General features: G+C 46.2%; 2 protein-coding genes across 2 annotated transcripts in view; both read left to right on the top strand.

Annotated features, from left to right (window-relative positions):
- Nucleotides 1-8,500, top strand: part of LOC115128660 (oxysterol-binding protein-related protein 3-like) — a 41,378-nt gene extending 32,878 nt beyond the window's left edge. The window contains exons 10-22 of the mRNA XM_065017926.1: nucleotides 1,177-1,345; nucleotides 1,491-1,615; nucleotides 1,754-1,885; nucleotides 2,002-2,098; nucleotides 2,269-2,516; nucleotides 2,708-2,845; nucleotides 3,075-3,138; nucleotides 3,297-3,375; nucleotides 5,386-5,530; nucleotides 6,006-6,150; nucleotides 6,273-6,399; nucleotides 6,514-6,636; nucleotides 7,205-8,500. Coding sequence (XP_064873998.1) covers nucleotides 1,177-1,345; nucleotides 1,491-1,615; nucleotides 1,754-1,885; nucleotides 2,002-2,098; nucleotides 2,269-2,516; nucleotides 2,708-2,845; nucleotides 3,075-3,138; nucleotides 3,297-3,375; nucleotides 5,386-5,530; nucleotides 6,006-6,150; nucleotides 6,273-6,399; nucleotides 6,514-6,636; nucleotides 7,205-7,301 — 1,689 coding nt within the window. The 3' untranslated portion in view covers nucleotides 7,302-8,500. The remainder of the gene's footprint in view (nucleotides 1-1,176; nucleotides 1,346-1,490; nucleotides 1,616-1,753; nucleotides 1,886-2,001; nucleotides 2,099-2,268; nucleotides 2,517-2,707; nucleotides 2,846-3,074; nucleotides 3,139-3,296; nucleotides 3,376-5,385; nucleotides 5,531-6,005; nucleotides 6,151-6,272; nucleotides 6,400-6,513; nucleotides 6,637-7,204) is intronic.
- Nucleotides 8,501-12,114: 3,614 nt separating this feature from the next.
- Nucleotides 12,115-23,272, top strand: part of LOC115128662 (gasdermin-E-like) — a 21,472-nt gene continuing 10,314 nt past the window's right edge. Inside the window, exons 1-3 of the mRNA XM_065017931.1 lie at nucleotides 12,115-12,495; nucleotides 13,941-14,178; nucleotides 14,355-14,547. Coding sequence (XP_064874003.1) covers nucleotides 13,968-14,178; nucleotides 14,355-14,547 — 404 coding nt within the window. The 5' untranslated portion in view covers nucleotides 12,115-12,495; nucleotides 13,941-13,967. The remainder of the gene's footprint in view (nucleotides 12,496-13,940; nucleotides 14,179-14,354; nucleotides 14,548-23,272) is intronic.

Consider the following 23,272-nt stretch of genomic DNA (forward strand, 5'->3'; position numbering starts at 1 on the left):
CCATAGAGAAATGGTTTGTCGAAATCGGTGTGGAAGAACTTGACTGGCCTCCACAGAACCCTGACCTCAACCCCATCGAATACCTTCGGGATGAATTGGATTGCCGACTGCGAGCCAGACCTAATCGCCCAACATCAGTGCCCGACCTCACTAATGCTCCAAATTAGTCTCGCTCCAGAGTACAGGCCTCGGTGTAATGCTCATTCCTTCGACGATAAACGCAAATCTGACCATCACCCCTGGTGAAACAAAACCGAGACTCGTCAGTGAAGAGCACTTTTTGCCAGTCCTGTCTGGTCCAGCGACGATGGGTTTGTGCCCATAGGCGACGTTGTTGCCGATGACGTCTGGTGAGGACTTGCCTTTACAACAGGCCTACAAGCCCTCAGTCCAGCCTCTCTCAGCCTATTGTGGACAGTCTGAGCACTGATGGAGGGATTGTGCTTTCCTGGTGTAACTCTGGAAGTTGTTGTCGCCATCCTGTACCTGTCCCGCAGGTGTGATGTTTGGATGTACCGATCCTGTGCAGGTGTTGTTACACGTGGTCTGCCACTGCGAGGACGATCAGCTGTCCATCCTGTCTCCCTGTAGCGCCGTCTTAGGCGTCTCACAGTATGGACATTGCAATTTATTGCCCTGGCCACATCTGCAGTCCTCATGCCTCCTTGCAGCATGCCTAAGGCACGTTCACACAGATGAGCAGGTACCCTGGGCATCTTTCTTTTGGTGTTTTTCAGAGTCAGTAGAAAGGCCTCTTTAGTGTAGTAAATTTTCATAACTGTAACTTTAATTGCCTACTGTCTGTAAGCTGTTAGTGTCTTAACGACCGTTCCACAGGTGCATTAATTGTTTATGGTTAATTGAATACGCATGGGAAACAGCATTTAAACCCTTTACAATGAAGATCTGTGAAGTTATTTGGATTTTTGCGAATTATTTTTGAAAGACAGGGTCCTGAAAAAGGGACATTTCTTTTTTTGCTGAGTTTACTTTTGGTCATGTAGTATGTGTGTGTTACATAGGCCTGCAATTTATGTTGACTACAAATAAGTAGGGGAGTGTACATACATGTCAACTGTTGTTTAATGAAGACGTTTTATGTGTACAGTGTGACACCAAATGAATCCCCCACCTGTAATTGTCTTTAACCTGTATTTTTCTCTCTGGTCCCACCAGGTTCCTGGCTGTGTCTCCCCACCTGCCTCTCCTCATCTCCATACCTCCCACCCAAACCTCTCTACTGCTGAAGCCAACATCCAGGAGGCCTTTGCTTTCCTGGACTCCCCAGACTCACCTACTGATGCCAACCGCCTCCAGGAGGACTTCTGCAGGCTCGCTAACAACAGTGAGTCCCTGGTTTCAGGTCGGCCCCTTGGTTTAATATTAGGTATTTTAGAGTTTCCAGAGGAAGGCTGGGTATGGTGGTTAAAACTCTGTCACTCTCTCTCACACACACAACCCTCTTTCTTCCTCTCTGTCTCCCTCTCTAGTTCACTCCACTCTGCGGTCAGCCTATAGTTCTCTGTCAGCAGAGAGAGACAGAGTGAGACACACTATTGACCTGAAGGCCCCTCCTCCAGCACAGGTCATGGGCCTCAAGGCCGACTATGGCTCAGTGAGTAAGGTGTGAGAGTGTGCATGTGCTGTTTTCCACTATATTGCACATAACATTGTATTGTCAAGTTGATTTCCAGAGATTGTGTTTATATACCAAACATGCCATTGGGACTGACTTAAACGTAAACCCAATTAGGATCTCCCAGATGGATCCCGCCCCCTTGTCCACCAGGTGTCCAATGAGAGTCGAGCGTCCATCCCTGAGTCCATGTCCGAGTTCTTTGATGCTCAGGAGTACCAGCTGACCTCCAGCTCCTCTGAGAACGAGGTGAGCCCTAACCATAGATGGGAGCAGATGACGCAACCCCAATGCCAACTAAATCCATTAGGGAGGTTATCAATAATCTGACCCTGAGTCATTTTATATACATTTTCTGTCTCCAGGCCTCTGATGATGACTCGTATATCAGCGACGTCAGTGACAGCGTTTCCATGGACAACGGCTACAGCAATGAGAGAGGAAGCGAGAGACATGACTCAGGTATCCCACGTGTGTGTGTGTGTGTGTGTGTGTGTGTGTGTGTGTGTGTGTGTTTGTATGAGTATTTTCATGACGAGCATAACGATTTGTATGAGTGAGCAAATGTCTGTCCAGTTTCCTATGTACATCCATTTTAAGACCAGCACCTCTACCCCCTCTCTCTCCCCCAGCAGGCTCAGGAGGAAGTGGTGTTCAGGTGGCCCGCAGGCGGACTACCCTCCCCTCCCCTCAGCCCAGCAGCAGCAGTGTCAGTCTATGGAACATCCTCAAGAACAACATAGGGAAGGACCTGTCCAAGGTAGCCATGCCTGTTCAGCTCAACGAGCCTCTCAACACACTGCAGAGGCTGTGTGAGGAGGTGGAGTACTCTGAGCTGCTGGATACAGCGAACCACACACAGGACCCGTACCAGAGAATGGTGAGGGTATAGGATGCAGGTACACACACACACACACAGTCCCTTGCAGCGCATGGTGAGAGAATTGAAACATACTCACAACAGGATTCTTATGATGGTGTGTGGATTCTCACAATGCATCACAACCTCTACCTGCACACACCTCGTTCTTTCTCTCTCCCTCAGTCACTCTCACTGTGTCTCCTGTGCAGGTGTATGTGGCGACGTTTGCGGTGTCTGCGTACGCCTCCAGTTACCACCGGGCAGGAAGTAAACCCTTTAACCCCGTCCTAGGAGAGACCTACGAGTGTGACAGACCTGACAAGGGCTTCCGGTTCATAGCAGAACAGGTAAACAGGAACAAGTTAACTCGCATACAGTAAACCAAGAACCACTGGGCTAATTAATTTTCTGTTCCAAATTACAACCTATTCCCATTCAGTCTACAACCTTTGACCAGGAGCCATAGTGTTCTTGTCAAAATGACTGCACTGTATAGGGTGCTATTGAGGACACAACCATTGTGTAGGATGACTGTCATTACATTGTCAGTTACTTTGTACCCCCTGTTCTTCTTAGGTGAGCCATCACCCACCTGTGTCAGCATGTCACTGTGACTCTAACAACTTCACTTTTTGGCAAGGTAAACATATTACCACCTTTTTGCTCTATTTGGGATTGTTACTGTGTGACTGGTCTGGTGTCGTGGTAAAGGGGTGTGTGACTGGTCTGGTGGCGTGTTACCTCCCCCACCGACCTACTTACATCTGCCTGTCTGCCTCCTCTCTGTCTCCCTCTCAGATGTCCAGTGGAAGAATAAGTTCTGGGGGAAATCCATGGAGATTGTCCGCATTGGAACCACTCATGTGACCCTGCCAGCGTGAGTCTGTTTGATCTATAGAGTTTTTGTGTGTGTGTGTGTGTGTGTGTGCGTGGGGGCCGTGTGCCCGTCTGTGTGCACCAGTGGAGGCTGCTGAGGGGAGGACGCTTCGTAATAATGTCTGGAATGGAGTGGTATCAAAGATGTGGTTGACACCACTCCATTACAGACATTATGAGCTGTCCTCCCCTCAGCAGCCTCCACTGCTACGGACGTGTGTGTGCATCAAATAACTGCTTTCATGCAAAAGAGAGTGGGGGGGGGGGGCGTCGTGTGACAGGTCTGGTGTCGTGGTAAAGGGGTGTGTGACAGGTCTGGTGGCGTGTGACTGGTCTGGTGGCGTGTGACAGGTCTGGTGTCGTGGTAAAGGGGTGTGTGACAGGTCTGGTGGCGTGTGACAGGTCTGGTGGCGTGTGACTGGTCTGGTGGCGTGTGACAGGTCTGGTGTCGTGGTAAAGGGGTGTGTGACAGGTCTGGTGGCGTGTGACAGGTCTGGTGGCGTGTGACTGGTCTGGTGGCGTGTGACAGGTCTGGTGGCGTGTGACAGGTCTGGTGGCGTGTGACTGGTCTGGTGTCGTGGTAAAGGGGTGTGTGACTGGTCTGGTGGCGTGTGACTGGTCTGGTGGCGTGTGACTGGTCTGGTGGCGTGTGACTGGTCTGGTGGCATGTGACTGGTCTGGTGGCGTGTGACTGGTCTGGTGTGGTAAAGGGGTGTGTGACTGGTCTGGTGGCGTGTGACAGGTCTGGTGTCGTGTGATGTGACAGGTCTGGTGGTGTGTGACTGGTCTGGTGGCGTGTGACAGGTCTGGTGTCGTGGTAAACGGGTGTGTGACAGGTCTGGTGTCGTGGTAAAGGGGTGTGTGACAGGTCTGGTGTCGTGGTAAAGGGGTGTGTGACAGGTCTGGTGTCGTGGTAAAGGGGTGTGTGACAGGTCTGGTGGCGTGTGGCAGGTCTGGTGTCGTGTGATGTGACAGGTCTGGTGTCGTGGTAAAGGGGTGTGTGACAGGTCTGGTGTCGTGGTAAAGGGGTGTGTGACAGGTCTGGTGGCGTGTGACAGTTCTGGTGTCGTGGTAAAGGGGTGTGTGACAGGTCTGGTGTCGTGGTAAAGGGGTGTGTGACAGGTCTGGTGGCGTGGTAAAGGGGTGTGTGACAGGTCTGGTGTCGTGGTAAAGGGGTGTGTGACAGGTCTGGTGTCGTGGTAAAGGGGTGTGTGACAGGTCTGGTGGCGTGACAGGTCTGGTGTCGTGGTAAAGGGGTGTGTGACAGGTCTGGTGTCGTGGTAAAGGGGTGTGTGACAGGTCTGGTGGCGTGTGACAGGTCTGGTGTCGTGGTAAAGGGGTGTGTGACAGGTCTGGTGGCGTGGTAAAGGGGTGTGTGACAGGTCTGGTGTCGTGTGATGTGACAGGTCGGGTGGCGTGACAGGTCGGGTGGCGTGTGACTGGTCGGGTGGCGTGGTAAAGGGGTGTGTGACAGGTCTGGTGGCGTGTGACAGGTCTGGTGGCGTGGTAAAGGGGTGTGTGACAGGTCTGGTGGCGTGACAGGTCTGGTGTCGTGGTAAAGGGGTGTGTGACAGGTCTGGTGTCGTGGTAAAGGGGTGTGTGACAGGTCTGGTGGCGTGTGACAGGTCTGGTGTCGTGGTAAAGGGGTGTGTGACAGGTCTGGTGGCGTGGTAAAGGGGTGTGTGACAGGTCTGGTGTCGTGTGATGTGACAGGTCGGGTGGCGTGACAGGTCGGGTGGCGTGTGACTGGTCGGGTGGCGTGGTAAAGGGGTGTGTGACAGGTCTGGTGGCGTGTGACAGGTCTGGTGGCGTGGTAAAGGGGTGTGTGACAGGTCTGGTGTCGTGTGATGTGACAGGTCGGGTGGCGTGACAGGTCTGGTGTCGTGTGACTGGTCGGGTGGCGTGTGACTGGTCTGGTGGCGTGGTAAAGGGGTGTGTGACAGGTCTGGTGTCGTGTGGCGTGAAAGAGGGGTGGGTGGTGTCACGTGACAGGTGTGTTTGTCATCCTCAGGTTTGGGGACCACTATGAGTGGAACAAGGTAACTTCCTGCATCCACAACATCCTGAGTGGCCAGCGCTGGATAGAACACTACGGAGAGATGTCAATCAAAAACACCAGCAGTGACGCCTGCCAGTGTAAAGTGACTTTCGTCAAGGTAAGGAGAGGGACAATATACAGTGAAGCCCATACCTGTGTGCGCACAGCTACACTGAGTGTTTGTCCCAAATGGAACCCTATTTTGTATATAATGCACTACTACCCATAGGGCTCTGGTCAAGAGTAGTGTGCTATATAGGGGTTAGGGGGTTATTTGAGACAAAACCTAACATGTTAATTGGGCAACACAACCTAACATGTTAATTGGGCAACACATATGAACCCCTAGGTGTAACAGCACCATCTGCTGAGGGACAGCAGGAACAACATCCTGCAGACTATTTTTCTTGGAAAGCTGATGAGTGGTGGATGGATTCATGTGTTAGATATAGAATTGTATGGGCTTTTTATTATATAATTTATAACATGATTTAACAGAGTTTGATGGGTTTCAGATTGACCTGACGTTTTGTGTCCTTGGTTTGTTAATTCATTTGTTTATTATTAATACGTTTTGCGTATTTAACCCACAGGCGAGATCTTGGAGCTCAACAGTTAACGAGATAGAGGGCATGGTCACGGACACAGGGGGGCGTGTCATCCACACCTTCTTTGGCAAATGGCACGAGGGCGTGTACCAAGGAGTCCCACCTTCTGCTATCTGCATCTGGAGAGCAAGTGAGTGACTGGCTCTTTGGACTCTCCATCAAAACTCAACCATAGAGTAAATATTATAGCTTGATATGTTGTCCTTCGCCATAAGTTGAATTTTTTGTGTGTGTGTGTGTGTGTGTGTGTAGACCCCATGCCTGTGGACCAGGACCAGTACTATGGCTTCACTCAGTTTGCTGTAGAGCTGAATGAGCTCGACGCTGCCCTGAAGCCCCTCCTACCCCCCACAGACACACGCTTCCGTCTCGACCAGAGGTACGACACACCCGGGATTATCTCTCTCATGCTCTTTCTCATGCTCTCTCTCTCTCATGCTCTCTTTCTCACTCATTCACTCACTCACTCCCTCACTCACTCATGCTCTTTCAGGTGTTTGGAAGAAGGGAACATTGAGGGGGCTGAGGAGCAGAAACGGAGGATAGAGGAGCTCCAGAGGGGGAGGAGGAAAGTCCTGGAGGAGAACAATGTGACACACAAACCACGCTTCTTCAAGTACGCAACCGTGTGTCTCTTTCTGTCTGACTTTAGCAGACAAGGGAGTTCATTGGTCACACATTTGGCCCTCGAACACAGAACAAGTTAGTCTTCCTTCTTAGCTGCATAGTATCCTATACAATATGGAAAAGGTCTGACAGAATGGCGTCTGTCGACATAACTTACCACACTGTCTGTGGTCTGTGGTGTGCATAGCACTCCATTAGCCTCAGTGTCTGACCGGTCAAAACAACACCATTAACAGTTGTTCTCAGTGGATTCATGAGATCTCAGTTTTACTTTTTAGGTTGTACTGGGGTTTAGGGTTATACAGTTAGGGTTATACATTTTTACATTTTAGTAATTTACCATACTCTCTTATCCAGAGCGATTTACAGACTGTCTTAATTAGGGTTAAGTGACTTGTTCAAGGGCACATTGACTGATTTTTCACTTAGTTGTCTCAGGGACTCGAACCAATGAACTTTCTCTTACTGGCCCAATGTTGTTAACCGCTAGGCTACCTGCCTCCCTGGGTGCATTATGACATATGTGTTGTGTGACTATTGTTTTGTTTATTTATCAGGAAATCAAAGGATGACACGTGGCTGAGCTCTAATATATACTGGGAGCAGCGGAAGAACCCCAGGTTCAGCAGAGAGGACTTCCCTGTGCTGTGGTGACCTCTGACCTTACCTATAACCCTGTGACACCATGGGAGGGTCAGATTATTCTCGCCTACAAACCTTAACCAATACAGGGAAAACTCAAAACTGACCTTAGGTCAGCACTTGGGGACAACACTCTGTCCTGTTGACTATGGACCGCTGAGTGTGAGGGCCCACGGCCAAATATGGGCTTCCTGCTTCTGTAGGTGGAGACGGAGCTAATTTAAGAAATTAGCTTTCACTTGACTCTGTGTTCAAAAGAAAAGAGCTTCCTGTTTTGTTTTTGTCATTACTTTAGTCTATCTTCTTTCAATGTCATCCTTTTCTCTGTATAATTGTCAAATGTATACTTTATGCTGTCACTTTAGTACGGATGCAGTCCAGCCACCAAAGTGTCTTAATATAGCAATAAGTCCCGTGTAGGTGTGGTATATGGTCAACATACCACGGAGTGCCTGGATACAGCAATTAGCCTTGGTATATTGACCATATACCACAATCCCCCAAGGTACCTTATTACTATTATAAACTGCTTACCAATGTAATTAGAACAGTAAAAAGTATTTTTTTGTCATACCCATGGTATACGGTCTGATATACCACAGCTTTCAGTCAATCAGCATTCGGGGCTCAAACCACCCAGTTTATAATATGGAATGATTTACTACTCAGGAAAACCTGCTGTAGATGATTATGCAAATCCTCACTCACAGTTGGTGAGTTAAAGTGCCTCATTGCACTTTTATGATGTCATACCACTCTTATTAATGTAGTCTAATGAAGCACACCGATGGAGTCTCGTAACTAGGAGATTGAACTTTTTCTAAAGGTCAAACACTTTACTGTACAATTCTGTCCAGTCTTAACTCCTCAACCATTGGCTGACAGAACTTGTGAAATATGGCCACATGGAAATTCATAAGACTGAGTGTTAATGCCTGTGTGCTGCCCTGTTATAAGATTATATGTACTGTATATCAGTAAAGTAATAGAGCATTATCTATGAAGATGAACAATAAAACAGTGGAACTGTTATACTAGAGTCAGAATGACAACTTTGTGTGTGTTGTCATCTGTTCATTTGGCATGTACAACGCTTAATTTCAACCGAATTTTGTTCCGGAACCGAGGTGTATTTGGTCAGATCTGGTTACTCTCATGGCATGAACAATTATTTTCAATGTACAAATTCTAATAAAAGCAATCAAAGTTCATTAGAGTTGCCACTTTGTTAATTCTCCTGCCCCCACAAAAAAACAAAAGTGAAAAAGTTGATTTTCAGCCTGGGCCTATATTCTAACAGCTGATTGGCGTTGGTCCAGCTCAAATGTATGGTTGCGCAACATTGTAACCTACTGTATGTGTGAGACCAACCAGTGACCGTGGCTGTGTGAGAAGCATGCCTGTATCTCTCTATCTCTCGGGGCGGCAGGGTAGCCTAGTGGTTAGAGCGTTGGACTAGTAACCGAAAGGTTCGAATCCCCGAGCTGACAAGGTACAAATCTGTCGTTCTGCCCCTGAACAGGCAGTTAACCCACTGTTCCTAGGCCGTCATTGAAAATAAGAATTTGTTCTTAACTGACTTGCCTAGTTAAATAAAGGTAAAAAAATAAATTTAAAAAAGTAAATAGAATGAGATTTACTTTCTAAGATCCCTCTGCTCTGATAGACATGAGCCTGCTACTCTCATCCCTCTGCTCTGATAGACATGAGCCTGCTACTCTCATCCCTCTGCTCTGATAGACATGAGCCTGCTACTCTCATCCCTCTGCTCTGATAGACATGAGCCTGCTACTCTCATTTCTCTGCTCTGATAGACATGAACCTGCTACTCTCATCCCTACAGTGTTGCACTATCATGTATTTCATTATAGTCATTGCCACTTGAACAGCACCCCTGAATAATTTAAATACATTTGACAAAGTTAAATAATTACTGTCCAGAAATGAATGAAATCATTCAGAATATCCTACTCCACCACGAGAAGACCTATAATTTAGCTGCAGAGGATACATAGCTTCTTGTGGATTGTAGCCCAATAACAAGGAATGGCCTACAGTCGGGAATGCGTGACAAATATGTTAGCGAACAAACAGCATGCAGGCTAAACAGGCTTTTCGCAATATTTCAAATACAATCGAGGGAAAACACCGACTGGGACAGCAAATGGCTCCTGCTGAAAAGAGAAGAGACTGTGCTGTAGGCTACCAACATATTTGATCAACTTCCAAATATTTTCTTAAAGTTAAACAAGAGCGAGACAGGCTTTTGGCACGAGCGCATCTGCCACCAACAGCGAGTGAACTGAACGTCATTGTGTGAGTCAGTGAAACTGGAAAGCATTTTTAAGACAAAAGTTTTTATTGATCTCAGTTTCAGTGTCAAAGTGTTATGATGCCATAGTCTCCAGTCTTGTAAAATGACGTGGAATTGCATGAAATACGTTTATAAAATGCCACATTTCTATGCGTTTATAAGTGGCCACATATTTTTTTCCCAATGTGTGCAACTTCTGTTAGTGCCTCTGCTGTATTGCTCTATGTGACGACGCAAATGCGATGATATGCATGCAGCGCTTTATTAAGGTACATTTGTTTTATGCATTTTTTATTTATGCGTTCCGGTATCTCAGAACTCCCCAACCCCCTCTCGCGACCACATTTTGTTCCTGCACCTCTGGAGTTACAAATTAAACACGGGGAATGTACAGCAGTGGTGGAAAAAGTACCCAATAGTGATACTTGAATACAAGTAAAGATGCCTTTTTTAATAGAAAATTACTCAAGTGAAAGTCACCCAGTAAAATACTACTTGAATAAACTTCAAAGTATTTCTGCATCATTGAATGTACCCAAGAACACAGTAGCCTCCATCATTCTTAAATGGAAGAAGTTTTTAACCACCAAGACTCTTCCTAGAACTGGCTGCCCGGCTAAACTGTGCACTCGGGGGAGAAGGGCCTTGGTTAGGGAGGTGACCACGAACACGATGGTCACTCTGACAGAGTTCCTCTGTGGAGATGGGAGAACCTTCCAGAAGGACAACCATCTCTGCAGCACTGCAACACACAACAATCAGGCCTTTATGGTAGAGGGGCCAGACAGAAGCCACACCTCAGTAAAAGGCACATGACAGCCCGCTTGGAGTTTGCCGAAGGACTCTCAGACCATGAGAAACAAGATTCTCTAGTGTGATGAAACCAAGATTGAACTCTTTGGCCTGAATGATAAGCATCACATTTGGAGGAAACCAGGCAGCATTCCTACGGTGAAGCATGGTGGTGGCAGCGTCATGCTGTGGTTATGTTTTTCAGACGCAGGGACTGGGAGACTAGTCGGGATTGAGGCAAAGATGAACGGAGAAAAGTACAGAGAGATCCTTGATGAAAATCTACTCCAGAGCGCGCAGGACCTCAAACTGGGGCGAAGATTCAGCTTCCAGCAGGACAACGACGATAAGCACACAGCCAAGAGAATGGAGGAGTGGCTTCGGGACAAGTCTCTGAATGTCCTTGAGTGGCCCAGCCAGAGCCCGGACTTCAACCTGATCGAACATCTCTGAAAATAGCTGTGCAGCAAAGCAACCATCCAAGCCTACAGAGCTTGAGAGGATCTGCAAAGAAGAATGGGAGAAACTCCCCAAATACAGGTGTGCCAAGCTTGTAGCGACATCCCAAAGAAGACTCGAAGCTGCAATCGCTGCCAAAGTACAGGGTCTGAATACATATGTAAATGTAATATTTCTGTATTTATTTATTGCAAAAAATTCAAAACCACTTTTTTTTGCTTTATCATTGTGTGTAGGTTGATGAGAGGAAAAATCTATTTAATCAATTTTAGAATAAGGCTGTAACTTAACAAAATGTGGGAAAAGTCAAGGTGTCTGAATACTTTCAGAAGGCACTGTACAGTATGTTGGTGATAAGTGGTTCTTGGTGGTGATTGGGTCAGGGGGGAAGGGTGTGGTCATTGAGATCTAGAGATAGGCTATTGACCTATTTCTGTGCATAACAGGCCCATACACTTTCACAATAACACACTGTTCTCTCATGTTCACATGGTCAATATAACTGTAAAATATACATTTTATTGTTGATGTTATGACACTGTTGTAAAAAGTGTTCTTCCCACTCTGAAAACAGAATAAGGCTTGACTTCCCTCATATTTAAAGTCATAGTACAAAGAAGAAGTTTTGCTTGGGTTCCCATTAGGACAAATCCCATTAGGACAAATTAGTTCTCATTAGGACAAATCCCATTAGGACAAATTAGTTCCAATCAGGACAAATCCTGATTTGAGAAACACTTTGGGGAATTCACTTGACTTGTGTGTGTGTGGGGGGGGGGGGGGCTATAGCATTTACATCACAGAGTAGGTCTACATTCTCTCACACTGAATCACTATGTTCAACCACTACTGCCCTCTTAACGTCTGGTACAACCATTGCTTCCTCCAATGCATAACCAACACACGCACAGTCTTTCACCTCTCCTGGTGACCTCTTATCCAGCTTGTTGAATAACAGTCATGTTATGCTCTAAATACATTTATACCGGTTAAAATATATGGAATGAATCAATGACGAGGGGCAAGTCCGCACTTGTCAGAAAAGTACACACACACACACACACACACACACACACACACACACACACACACACACACACACACACACACACACACACACACACACACACACACACACACACACACACACACACACACACACACACACACACACACACACACTGCTCATATGATAACAATTACCTCCGTACAACCCCCAGAATGTGGTGGTGTGGTGGCAGCAAAGTCCGCTCTCCCCGGTTTACAGAAGTAGGACCCAACCCACTGTCTGACTGATAACTCTCTGCTCCAATCGATACCATAAAAATCTTTGGACAGCCTATAGTGTCGTTGTGAGTATATAGCGGCACTCATTTCAACAGAATGTAAAATAATCCATACAGTAGCGGGGTTATTATCAATAGTCTACTTATCTGTATAACGGAGTACAACAGTTTAAACGTGAATTGCTAAGAACAGGGAATTTGGATAGTTTGACATTTTCTTGCGCTGCTGTTTGGAGTGACTACGGTGAGTTTTACGCGTGCCAGAACCGACATTCCAGAAGTGACAGGCCACGGGACTGGTGCTTTTTTGGAGGCGCTACACGCGATCCCTGTTATCATTCCAGACTACGAAAAGGTATGCTAATAATAAACCTGTGTTTTTTGTGTTAAATAGGCTGCCAAATGAAACATTTTTTAATATTTTTTATAGTGTTTCTGTTTTACAGACTTCTCTTCCCACCTTATTGAAACCTCACAGCATATATGAAATAAAACGTTTTGGATCATGTATTTATTTCCCCCTGGTGCCACATATCATTGTGTAACAGTATAGCTTCCGTCCCTCGCCTCGCCCCAGGGACCTTCTGCACACATCGACAACAGTCACGATCGAAGCACCGTTACCCATCGCTCCACAAAAGCCACGGCCAATGCAGAGCAAAGGAAACAACTACTTCAAGGTCTCAGAGGGAGTAACGTCGCGGATTGAAACGCTATTAGTACGCACCCGCTAACTAGCTAGCCATTTCACACCGGTTACATTTGTAACCTCAAAATTCACATAGCTTTTATATACCTTATGTTTACTGCTGTTGGTGATGGCTTTCTGTCAATAACAGCAATGATTTACTTCTCACTTTTTATTGGAATTCCTAATCCGAGTCATGCGTTATTTGCTTATTGCGCAGAAGAGCGTGCTAGTGATTATGACCTCATGGCTCAAGTCACTTACAGTAGTGGGTGGGCAGTATAAGAGATGGGGAGAAGGTCCTATTTACCAAATTGGGATTTCCCTGCCCACTATATGAGCCAATACACTGAAAGAACCTGTATTCAGGGTAGAGTTATAGTCAGTGGTTTGAGGGACTGAAAGGAAGGAGGTGTTGTGATAACACGTTTCCATATCCATATATTACTGATATCTACCATCCCCTCATGTCTCTCTTGATCCCCCCCTCTTGATCTCTCTCCCTGAACAGTCTTTCCCTCTCTAGTCATTATTCATTCCTTCTCCTATCCTGCATGTTTTTTCCCCTTGTTTATTTGACATTTTCCACACTGAGATGTATTAAGCTCTTCTCTTTCTCTCTCTCTCCTCCCTCTTTTCTCTCCCTGTTTTCGTGCTCTCCTCCCTCTCTTTCTCCCTTTATCTCCCCTGCTCCCCCTCTAGATTGCTTTAAATATTTATACTTTGAAAACTGAGCTGCTAGAATGTGGAGGGCGAGGGATGGAGTTAGGGGATGGCGTGTTGTTGTTAATGGTGTTAACACTCAGGGGACTTCCCCCTTGTCCAATCAGTGAGTCATACAGTACTATGATCTATGTTTGAACACAGTGTTGGTTGACAGTGACATAGTAGGACAACACACACATGCACCTGCTACACATCTGAAGGGGAATTCTAAGGGGAAATTTGAGGAAATACCGTATGAGATTTGGAGATCACAAAAATAAACAGCAGTCATAAAAATCTTTGTATGATTCATTTTGGTAGGGAATAGGGACGCAGGTGGGAGATATAGATGAGCCAGGGGCAACTTCATCTTACTCCAGTGTTACTGTGACTCTGCCTTCCTCCAGGTGTTGGGCCCCGCCTCTTCATAGGTGATGTTTGCCAAGGCAACTGCAAAATTTGTTCGTCAGATCGACCCAGATGGAACCCTGATCTCGGTCTCCCGCCTTAATGACTCAGACAAGTTGGTTCCCATGGCGCTGGTTGTCAAGCGCAACCGTTTCTGGTTCTGGCAACGGCCCAAGTACCTGCCATCTGACTTCACACTCAGTCACCTGTTGCTAGGAGACAAAGAACTCACTCCAGGTAAATAAAGTAGGGCCATTGTTACTCCTCATATACATCTCACAAACTGTACATCTCATCTTTTTTCCCCACACACAACTGTCTAAAACATATAGCCATTCATAACTAACATAGACAGAGTAGGAGTCAGAGAGGTAATCTGTCTTCATACGGCACTTGTCTCTGTACTCTCTCAGACGTGTCTGAATCAGACTTCCTGTCCTATGAGGGGAGGTTTGGAGACAACCTGAGTGGGAAGCTGGATGCCAAAGCTGGATCCATCAGTGTCAATGTGGAGGGGCGGTGCTCCTCAAAGCTCCAATTATCATTCGGCAAGCTGAAAAAGCAAGATGTTGACGTACAGAAGCTACTGCTGGCCTCCAATGACAGGTACTGTACTGTAAATAGACATACTGTCACTTTCGTCATATTGATGATATCAAGGCGTGATAAGCATACATTCTTCTTTTAATGAAGGAAAAAAATAAACAAACTAACAAAGAAACAAAACGAACGTGAAGCTTAATATATATATATATATATATAAGCAACTAACCATAGACAATAACCCACAAAACCAAAATGGTATCCTAAATAGGATCCCCCATCAGAGACAACGATAAACAGCCGTCTCTGATTGGGAACCAATTCAGGCCACCTTTTATTTATTTATTTTTTATTTCACCTTTATTTAACCAGGTAGGCAAGTTGAGAACAAGTTCTCATTTACAATTGCGACCTGGCCAAGCTAAAGCAAAGCAGTTCGACAGGTACAACAACACAGAGTTACACATGGAGTAAACAAACATACAGTCAATTATACAGTAGAAAGTCTATATACAATGTGAGCAAATGAGGTGAGATTAGGGAGGTAAAGGCAAAAATGGCCATGGTGGCAAAGTAAATACAATATAGCAGGTAAAACACTGGAATGGTTGATTTGCAGTGGAAGAATGTGCAAAGTAGAGATAGAAATAATGGGGGTGCAAAGGAGCAAAATAAATAAATAAATACAGTAGGGGGAGAGGTAGTTGTTTGGGCTAATTATAGATGGGCTATGTACAGGTGCAGTAATCTGTGAGCTGCTCTGACAGCTGCTAATGAGGGGGATAAGTGTTTCCAGTTTCAGAGATGTTTGCAGTTCGTTCAACCTACAGATACCTAGACATACAAAACCCCATAGATATAGAAAAACCTCTAGACAAGACAAAAACACACATACAGTGAGGAGAACAAGTATTTGATACAGTGATGATTTTGCAGGGTTTCCTACTTACAAAGCATGTAGAGGTCTGTAATTTTTATCATAGGTACACTTCAACTGTGAGAGACGGAATCTAAAACAAAAATCCAGAAAATCACATTTTCACTCACAGACCTGTTAGTTTTTCTTTAAGAATCCCTCCTGTTCTCCACTCATTACCTGTATTAACTGCACCTGTTTGAACTCGTTACCTGTATAAAAGACACCTGTCCACACACTCAATCAAACACACTCCAACCTCTCCACAATGGCCAAGACCAGAGAGCTGTGTAAGGACATCAGGGATACAATTGTAGACCTGCACAAGGCTGGGATGGGCTACAGGACAATAGGCAAGCAGCTTGGTGAGAAGGCAACAACTGATGGCGCAATTATTAGAAAATGGAAGAAGTTCAAGATGACGGTCAATCACCCTCGGTCTGAGGCTCCATGCAAGATCTCACCTCGTGGGGCATCAATGATCATGAGGAAGGTGATGGATCAGCCCAGAACTACACGGCAGGACCTGGTCAATGACCTGAAGAGAGCTGGGACCACAGTCTCAAAGAAAACCATTAGTAACACACTACGCCGCCATGGATTAAAATCCTGCAGCGCACGCAAGGTCCCCCTGCCCAAACCAGCATATGTCCAGGCCCGTCTGGAGTTTTCCAATGACCATCTGGATGATCCAGAGGAGGAATGGTAGAAGGTCATGTGGTCTGATGAGACAAAAATAGAGCTTTTTGGTCTAAACTCCACTCGCCGTATTTGGAGGAAGAAGAAGGATGAGTACAACCCCAAGAACCGTGAAGCATGGAGGTGGAAACCTCATTCTTTGGGGATGCTTTTCTGCAAAGGGGACAGGACGACTGCACCGTATTGAGGGGAGGATGGATGGGGCCATGTATTGCGAGAACTTGGCCAACAACCTCCTTCCCTCAGTAAGAGCATTGAAGATGCGTCGTGGCTGGGTCTTCCAGCATGACAATGACCCGAAACACACAGCCAGGGCAACTAAGGAGTGGCTCCGTAAGAAGCATCTCAAGGTCCTGGAGTGGCCTAGCCAATAGAAAATCTTTGGAGGGAGTTGAAAGTACGTATTACCCAGCGACAGCCCCCGAAACCTGAAGGATCTGGAGGAGGTCTGTATGGAGGAGTGGGCCAAAATCTCTGCTGCATTGTGTGCAAACCTGGTCAAGAACTACAGGAAACGTATGATCTCTGTAATTGCAAACAAAGATTTCTGTACCAAATATTAAAGTTCTGCTTTTCTGATGTATCAAATACTTATGTCATGCAATAAAATGCTAATTAATTACTTAAAAATCATTCAATGTGATTTTCTGGATTTTTTTTTTTTTTAGAATCCGTCTCTCACAGTTGATGTGTACCTGTGATAAAAATTACAGACCTCTACATGCTTTGTAAGTAGGAAAACCTGCAAAATCGGCAGTGTATCAAATACTTGTTCTCCCCACTGTACCCACCCTGGTCACACCCTGACCTGACCTAAATAATACAGAAAGCATAGAGAACTAAGGTCAGGGTGTGACAGTACCCCCCCAAAGGTGCGGACGCCCGACTGCAAACCTGAACTTATAGGGGAGGGTCCAGGTGGACATCTACCCTCGGTCGCGGCTCTGGTTCTGGACGCCGCTCCCCATCTTCACCCTGGTCCCTCCGCCTTTGTTGAGCTGAACCGTGGCTCATCGCCGGAGGCTCTGGACATTACTGTCGCCGGACGCTCTGGACTGGGTACTGTCGCCGGACGCTCTGGACTCCCGAGGCGCACCTTAGGCCTGGTGCGTAGTTTCGGCACTGGTGGTACTGGGCTGGTGACACGCACCTCAGGGCGAGTGCGGGAGGAGGAACAGGGCGTACTGGACCCTGGAGGCGCACTGGAGGCCTGATGCGTGGTGCCGGTACTGGTGGTACGGGCTGGTGTGACACGCACCTCAGGGCGAGTACGAGGAGCAGGAACAGGACGTACTGGACTGTGGAGGCGCACTTAAGGGAGAGTGCAAGGAGTTGGCACAGGACGCACTGGGTCTTGAAGGTACACTGGAGACCTGGTGTGTATAGCCGGCATCAATTGTTCCGGAACTTTAACACACATTTCAGGACGAGTACGGAGAGCTGACTCAGGTGGCACCAAACTGACAACACTTTATTTGATTCCAAATCCGTGCGTCCTCCACCAACTCAACGACTCCCCCCTTTCTCTCTCCTCCGAATCCTCCTATTTCTCGGCTCCGCCGACTGCTCCATGTGCCCCCCCCAATTGTTTTTCTTGGGGTTTCTGTGGTTGCCTTGACTCCTCGTATCGTCACCTTTCCTCCTGTGCTATCTCCACATGCTTCCATGACAGGGTCTTGTCCACTGCCATTACCTCCTCCCAGGTCCAGGATGTCCTCCACTCATCTTTCTCCCGGGACCATGATGTCCGCTCCTCATTCACACGCTGCTTGGTCCTGGTTTGGTGGGTTATTCTGTCACGTTCGTCATATTGATGAGACCAAGGTGCAGCGTGATAAGCATACATTCTTCTTTTAATGAAGGAAAAACACTAAACAAAAGAACAAAACGAACGTGATATATATAACTAGTGCTGACATGCAACTAACCATAGACAATAACCCACAAAACCAAAAATGGGAAATGGCAACCTAAATAGGATCCCCAATCAGAGACAACAATAAACAGCTGTCTCTGATTGGGAACCAATTCAGGCCACCATAGACCTATAGATACCTAGACATACAAAAAAAACATAGATAGGCGTGACACATACACATAGATGAATATACAGACACACACACACTCATTCATACATGCTCTACAAGCATCCGCATCTTTCTCTCTTCTTAAATCTCTCCATCTCTGTTTCTGTTTCCTTCTTCTCACCAGACCCAGTCTCTCCAGTTTTGGTCATTCAGTCAAGTCCAAAATGATTGGCACCCTTGATAAAGATTAACAAAAAAGACTATATGGAATACATACACTGAACAAAAATATAAACGCAACATGTAAAGTGTTGGTCCCATATTTCATGAGCTGGAAATAAAATACATTTTCCATATGCATTTCTCTCAAATGTTGTACACATTTGTTTACATCCCTGTTATTGATAATTTCTCCTTTACCAAGATAATCCATACACCTGACATGTGTGGCATATCAAGAAGCTGATTAAACAGCATGATCATTACTGAGGTGCACCTTGTGCTGGGGACAATAGAAGGCCACACTAAAATGTGCAGTTTTGTCACACAACACAATGAATGCCACAGATGTCTCAAATTTTGAGGGAGCGTACAATTGGCATGCTGACTGCAGGAATGTCCACCAGAGCTGTTTCCAGAGAATTGAATGTTAATTTCTCTACCATAAGACACCTCCAATGTTGTTTTAGAGAATTTGGCTGTACGTCCAACCGGCCTCACAAGTGTAGACCACGTGTAACCACGCCAGCCCAGGACCTCCACATCCGGGTTCTTCACCTGCGGGATCGTCTGAGACCAGACAGCTGATAAAACTGTGGATTTGCATAAACAAATAATTTTTGCACAAACTGTCAGAAGCCATCTCCGGGAAGCTCACCTCTGTGCTCGTCGTCCTCACCAGGGTCTTGACCTGACTGCAGTTTGGTGTCGTAACTGACTTCAGTGGGCAAATGCTCACCGTTGATGGCCACTGGCACGCTGGACAATGAACACAATTGAATTTTATTCGTGGTCATTTGAATGCACAGAGATACCATGAGGAGCTCCAGAGGCCCATTGTCGCGCCATTCATCTGCCGCCATCTCCTCATGTTTCAGCATGATAATGCACGGCCCCATGTCGCAAGGATTCCTGGAAGCTGAAAATGTCCCAGTCCTTCCATGGCACGCATACTCACCAGACATGTCACCCATTGAGCATATTTGAGATTCTCTGGATCGACGTGTACGACAACGTGTTCCAGTTTCTGCCAATATCCAGCAACTTCGCACAGCCAGTGAAGAGGAGTGGGACAACATTCCACAGGCCACCATCAACGGCCTGATCAACTCTATGTGAAGGAGATGTGTCGCCCTGCTTGAGGCAAATGGTGGTCACACCAGATACTGACTGGTTTTCTGATCCACGCCCCTACCTTTAAAAAAAAGTTATCTTTGACCAACAGAGGTCATGTGAAATCCATAGATTAGACCCTAATGAATTTATTTCAGTTGACTGATTTCCTTCTATGAACTGAAATCTTTGAACTTGCTGCATGTGTCATTGATCTTTTTGTTCAGTGTAATAATATACTGAGCTATATTGTATGCAATTGGTTTTTGGAAAATAATTTTATACTAATACAATAGAAAAAACAAAGAGATTTTGTTTAACAAGTAATACAACATTTTTTTTTTTAAAGAAAGGGGTCAAAATGATTGGCACCCCTGTTTTCAATACCTCACCTTGCGAGGATAATGACACTGAGACTTTTTCTCAAATGTTTAATGAGTTGGAGAACACATTGGGAGGGATCTTAGACCATTCCTCCATACAGAATCTTTCCAGATCCTTGATATCCTTAGTCTGCTCTTATGGGCGGCCCTCTTCAATATAAACCACAGGTTTTCAATGGGGTTTAAGTCCGGAGACAGACGGCCATTTCAAAATGTTGATTTTGTGGTTAATTAACCATTTCTTTGTGAGTTTTGATGTGTGCTTGGGGTTATTGTCTTACTGGAAGAAGTTTTAAGAGGCAACCAGCATGTTGGCTAAAATGTCCTGGTACTTGTTAAAGTTAATGATGCCGTTGACCTTAATAAGGGCCCCAGGAACAGTGGAAGCAAAATATCCCCATAACATCAAAGATTCACCACCATATTTTACAGTAGGTATGGGGTTCTTTTCTGCATATGATTCCTCTTTTCGATGCCAAACCCACCACTGGTCTGTGTGACCAGAGCTCTATTTTCATGTCATCTGACTATAGAACCAGATAGAGGTCTACCTGTGCCCAGCACCTGCCCCTTTGCCCTCCCACTCACCAAGTACCCTTTTGGGTGGTGGTATATATATTTTTCGGTGTACAGTTTTGGTCATCGTTGTCCTAAACCCATTACCCCCAAGTCGTTGTGATGTTGTCAGGTTTGCCACCCCTAGCCCTGCGTTGTATGGAGCTCATGTGTGCCATGTTGTCTTTTTCTTTCCTGTAATGCAGTATCCTGTACCCAGTATCCAAACATGCACGGCTTGAAATGCAGTCACCGGTTAAGTGTGTATAGCAAGCTACCTAGTTTAAATATCAACAGCACTGCCACAGCAGCATAACATTTGATTAACACCCGATAACACTTGATTTCCATCATCCTTAATATTCCGTCTGGTTGGCTGATAGCCTATGCACAGACTGCAGCACTTCATCATTGCCACGGAAGGATGTTGGAGGTGGTGCAGCACCCCTGATGAATTGAAATACATTTACATTACTGCTGTCTGTTCAGAAAGAAATGGAACAATTCAGAATAGTCTACTACACCATGATAATTTATCCACAGAGGATCAATAGCTTCTTTTAACAACTAACCTAGCTGTTGATGGTGTGTAGCCCAATAACAAGGTATAGCCTACAGTCAGGAATGTGTGGCAAATCTGTTAATGAACAGCATGCATACAAAATATTATTTGAAATACAATCGCGGGAAAACACAGGTTAGAAAGCAAATAGCTCGTGCTGAAAAGAGAAGACTCAACATTTTCTGCTATAGGCTACCAACATATTTTATCAACTTATACAAGAGAAAGATAGGCTTTTGGCACGAGTGCATCGGCCATCACTTGCGAGTGAGCTGCGCATCATTCGGTGAGTGAGTGAAACTGGAAAGCTTTTCCCGTACCCTAGGCTACTAAAAATGGTTGCCATTTCTACCACTTCTGTAAGCGCCTCTACTCTGTTCCAGACTCTACAGCTCTATGACAGACTCTACAGCTCTATGCCAGACTCTAAATCAAATCAAATCAAATAACATTTATTTATATAGCCCTTCGTACATCAGCTGATATCTCAAAGTGCTGTACAGAAACCCAGCCTAAAACCCCAAACAGCAAGCAATGCAGGTGTAGAAGCACGGTGGCTAGGAAAAACTCCCTAGAAAGGCCAAAACCTAGGAAGAAACCTAGAGAGGAACCAGGCTATGTGGGGTGGCCAGTCCTCTTCTGGCTGTGCCGGGTGGAGATTATAACAGAACATGGCCAAGATGTTCAAATGTTCATAAATGACCAGCATGGTCGAATAATAATAAGGCAGAACAGTTGAAACTGGAGCAGCAGCATGGCCAGGTGGACTGGGGACAGCAAGGAGTCATCATGTCAGGTAGTCCTGGGGTATGCTCCTAGGGCTCAGGTCAGTTGAAACTGGAGCAGCAGCATGACCAGGTGGACTGGGGACAGCAAGGAGTCATCATGTCAGGTAGTCCTGGGGCATGGTCCTAGGGCTCAGGTCCTCCGAGAGAGAGAAAGAAAGAGAGAAGGAGAGAATTAGAGAACGCACACTTAGATTCACACAGGACACCGAATAGGACAGGAGAAGTACTCCGGATGTAACAAATTGACCCCAGCCCCCCGACACATAAACTACTGCAGCATAAATACTGGAGGCTGAGACAGGAGGGGTCAGGAGACACTGTGGCCCCATCCGAGGACACCCCCGGACAGGGCCAAACAGGAAGGAAATAACCCCACCCACTTTGCCAAAGCACAGTCCCCAGAGGGATATCTTCAACCACCAACTTACCATCCTGAGACAAGACTGAGTATAGCCCACAAAGATCTCAGCCACGGCACAACCCAAGGGGGGGGCACCAACCCAGACAGGATGACCACAACAGTGAATCAACCCACTCAGGTGACGCACCCCCTCCAGGGACGGCATGAGAGAGCCCCAGTAAGCCAGTGACTCAGCCCCTGTAATAGGGTTAGAGGCAGAGAATCCCAGTGGAAAGAGGGGAACCGGCCAGGCAGAGACAGCAAGGGCGGTTCGTTGCTCCAGAGCCTTTCCGTTCACCTTCCCACTCCTGGGCCAGACTACACTCAATCATATGACCCACTGAAGAGATGAGTCTTCAGTAAAGACTTAAAGGTTGAGACCGAGTTTCCGTCTCTGACATGGGTAGGCAGACCATTCCATAAAAATGGAGCTCTATAGGAGAAAGCCCTGCCTCCAGCTGTTTGCTTAGAAATTCTAGGGACAATTAGGAGGCCTGCGTCTTGTGACCGTAGCGTACGTGTAGGTATGTACGGCAGGACCAAATCAGAGAGATAGGTAGGAGCAAGCCCATGTAACGCTTTGTAGGTTAGCAGTAAAACCTTGAAATCAGCCCTTGCTTTGACAGGAAGCCAGTGTAGAGAGGCTAGCACTGGAGTAATATGATCAAATTTTTTGGTTCTAGTCAGGATTCTAGCAGCCGTATTTAGCACTAACTGAAGTTTCTTTAGTGCTTTATCCGGGTAGCCGGAAAGTAGAGCATTGCCGTAGTCTAACCATTGCCGTAGTCTAACCTCTACAGCTCTATGCCAGACTATACAGCTCTATGCCAGACTCTACGGCTCTATGCCAGACTCTACAGCTCTATGCCAGAATCCACAGCTCTATGCCAGGCTCTATGCCACTCTACAGCTCTATGCCAGACTCTACAGCTCTATACCAGACTCTACAGCTCTATGCCAGACTCTACAGCCCTATGCCAGGCTCTATACCAGACTCTACAGCTCTATGCCATATTCTACAGCTCTATGACATTACACAAATGCGATGATATGCATGCAATTATTTACCTTTATTATAAAGGTAAAACTACATCTCATGTATTCTGGTGCCTCAGAGTTCCTCAGG

Source organism: Oncorhynchus nerka, linkage group LG4, assembly GCF_034236695.1.
Source record: "Oncorhynchus nerka isolate Pitt River linkage group LG4, Oner_Uvic_2.0, whole genome shotgun sequence".
NCBI classification, from domain to species: domain Eukaryota; kingdom Metazoa; phylum Chordata; class Actinopteri; order Salmoniformes; family Salmonidae; genus Oncorhynchus; species Oncorhynchus nerka.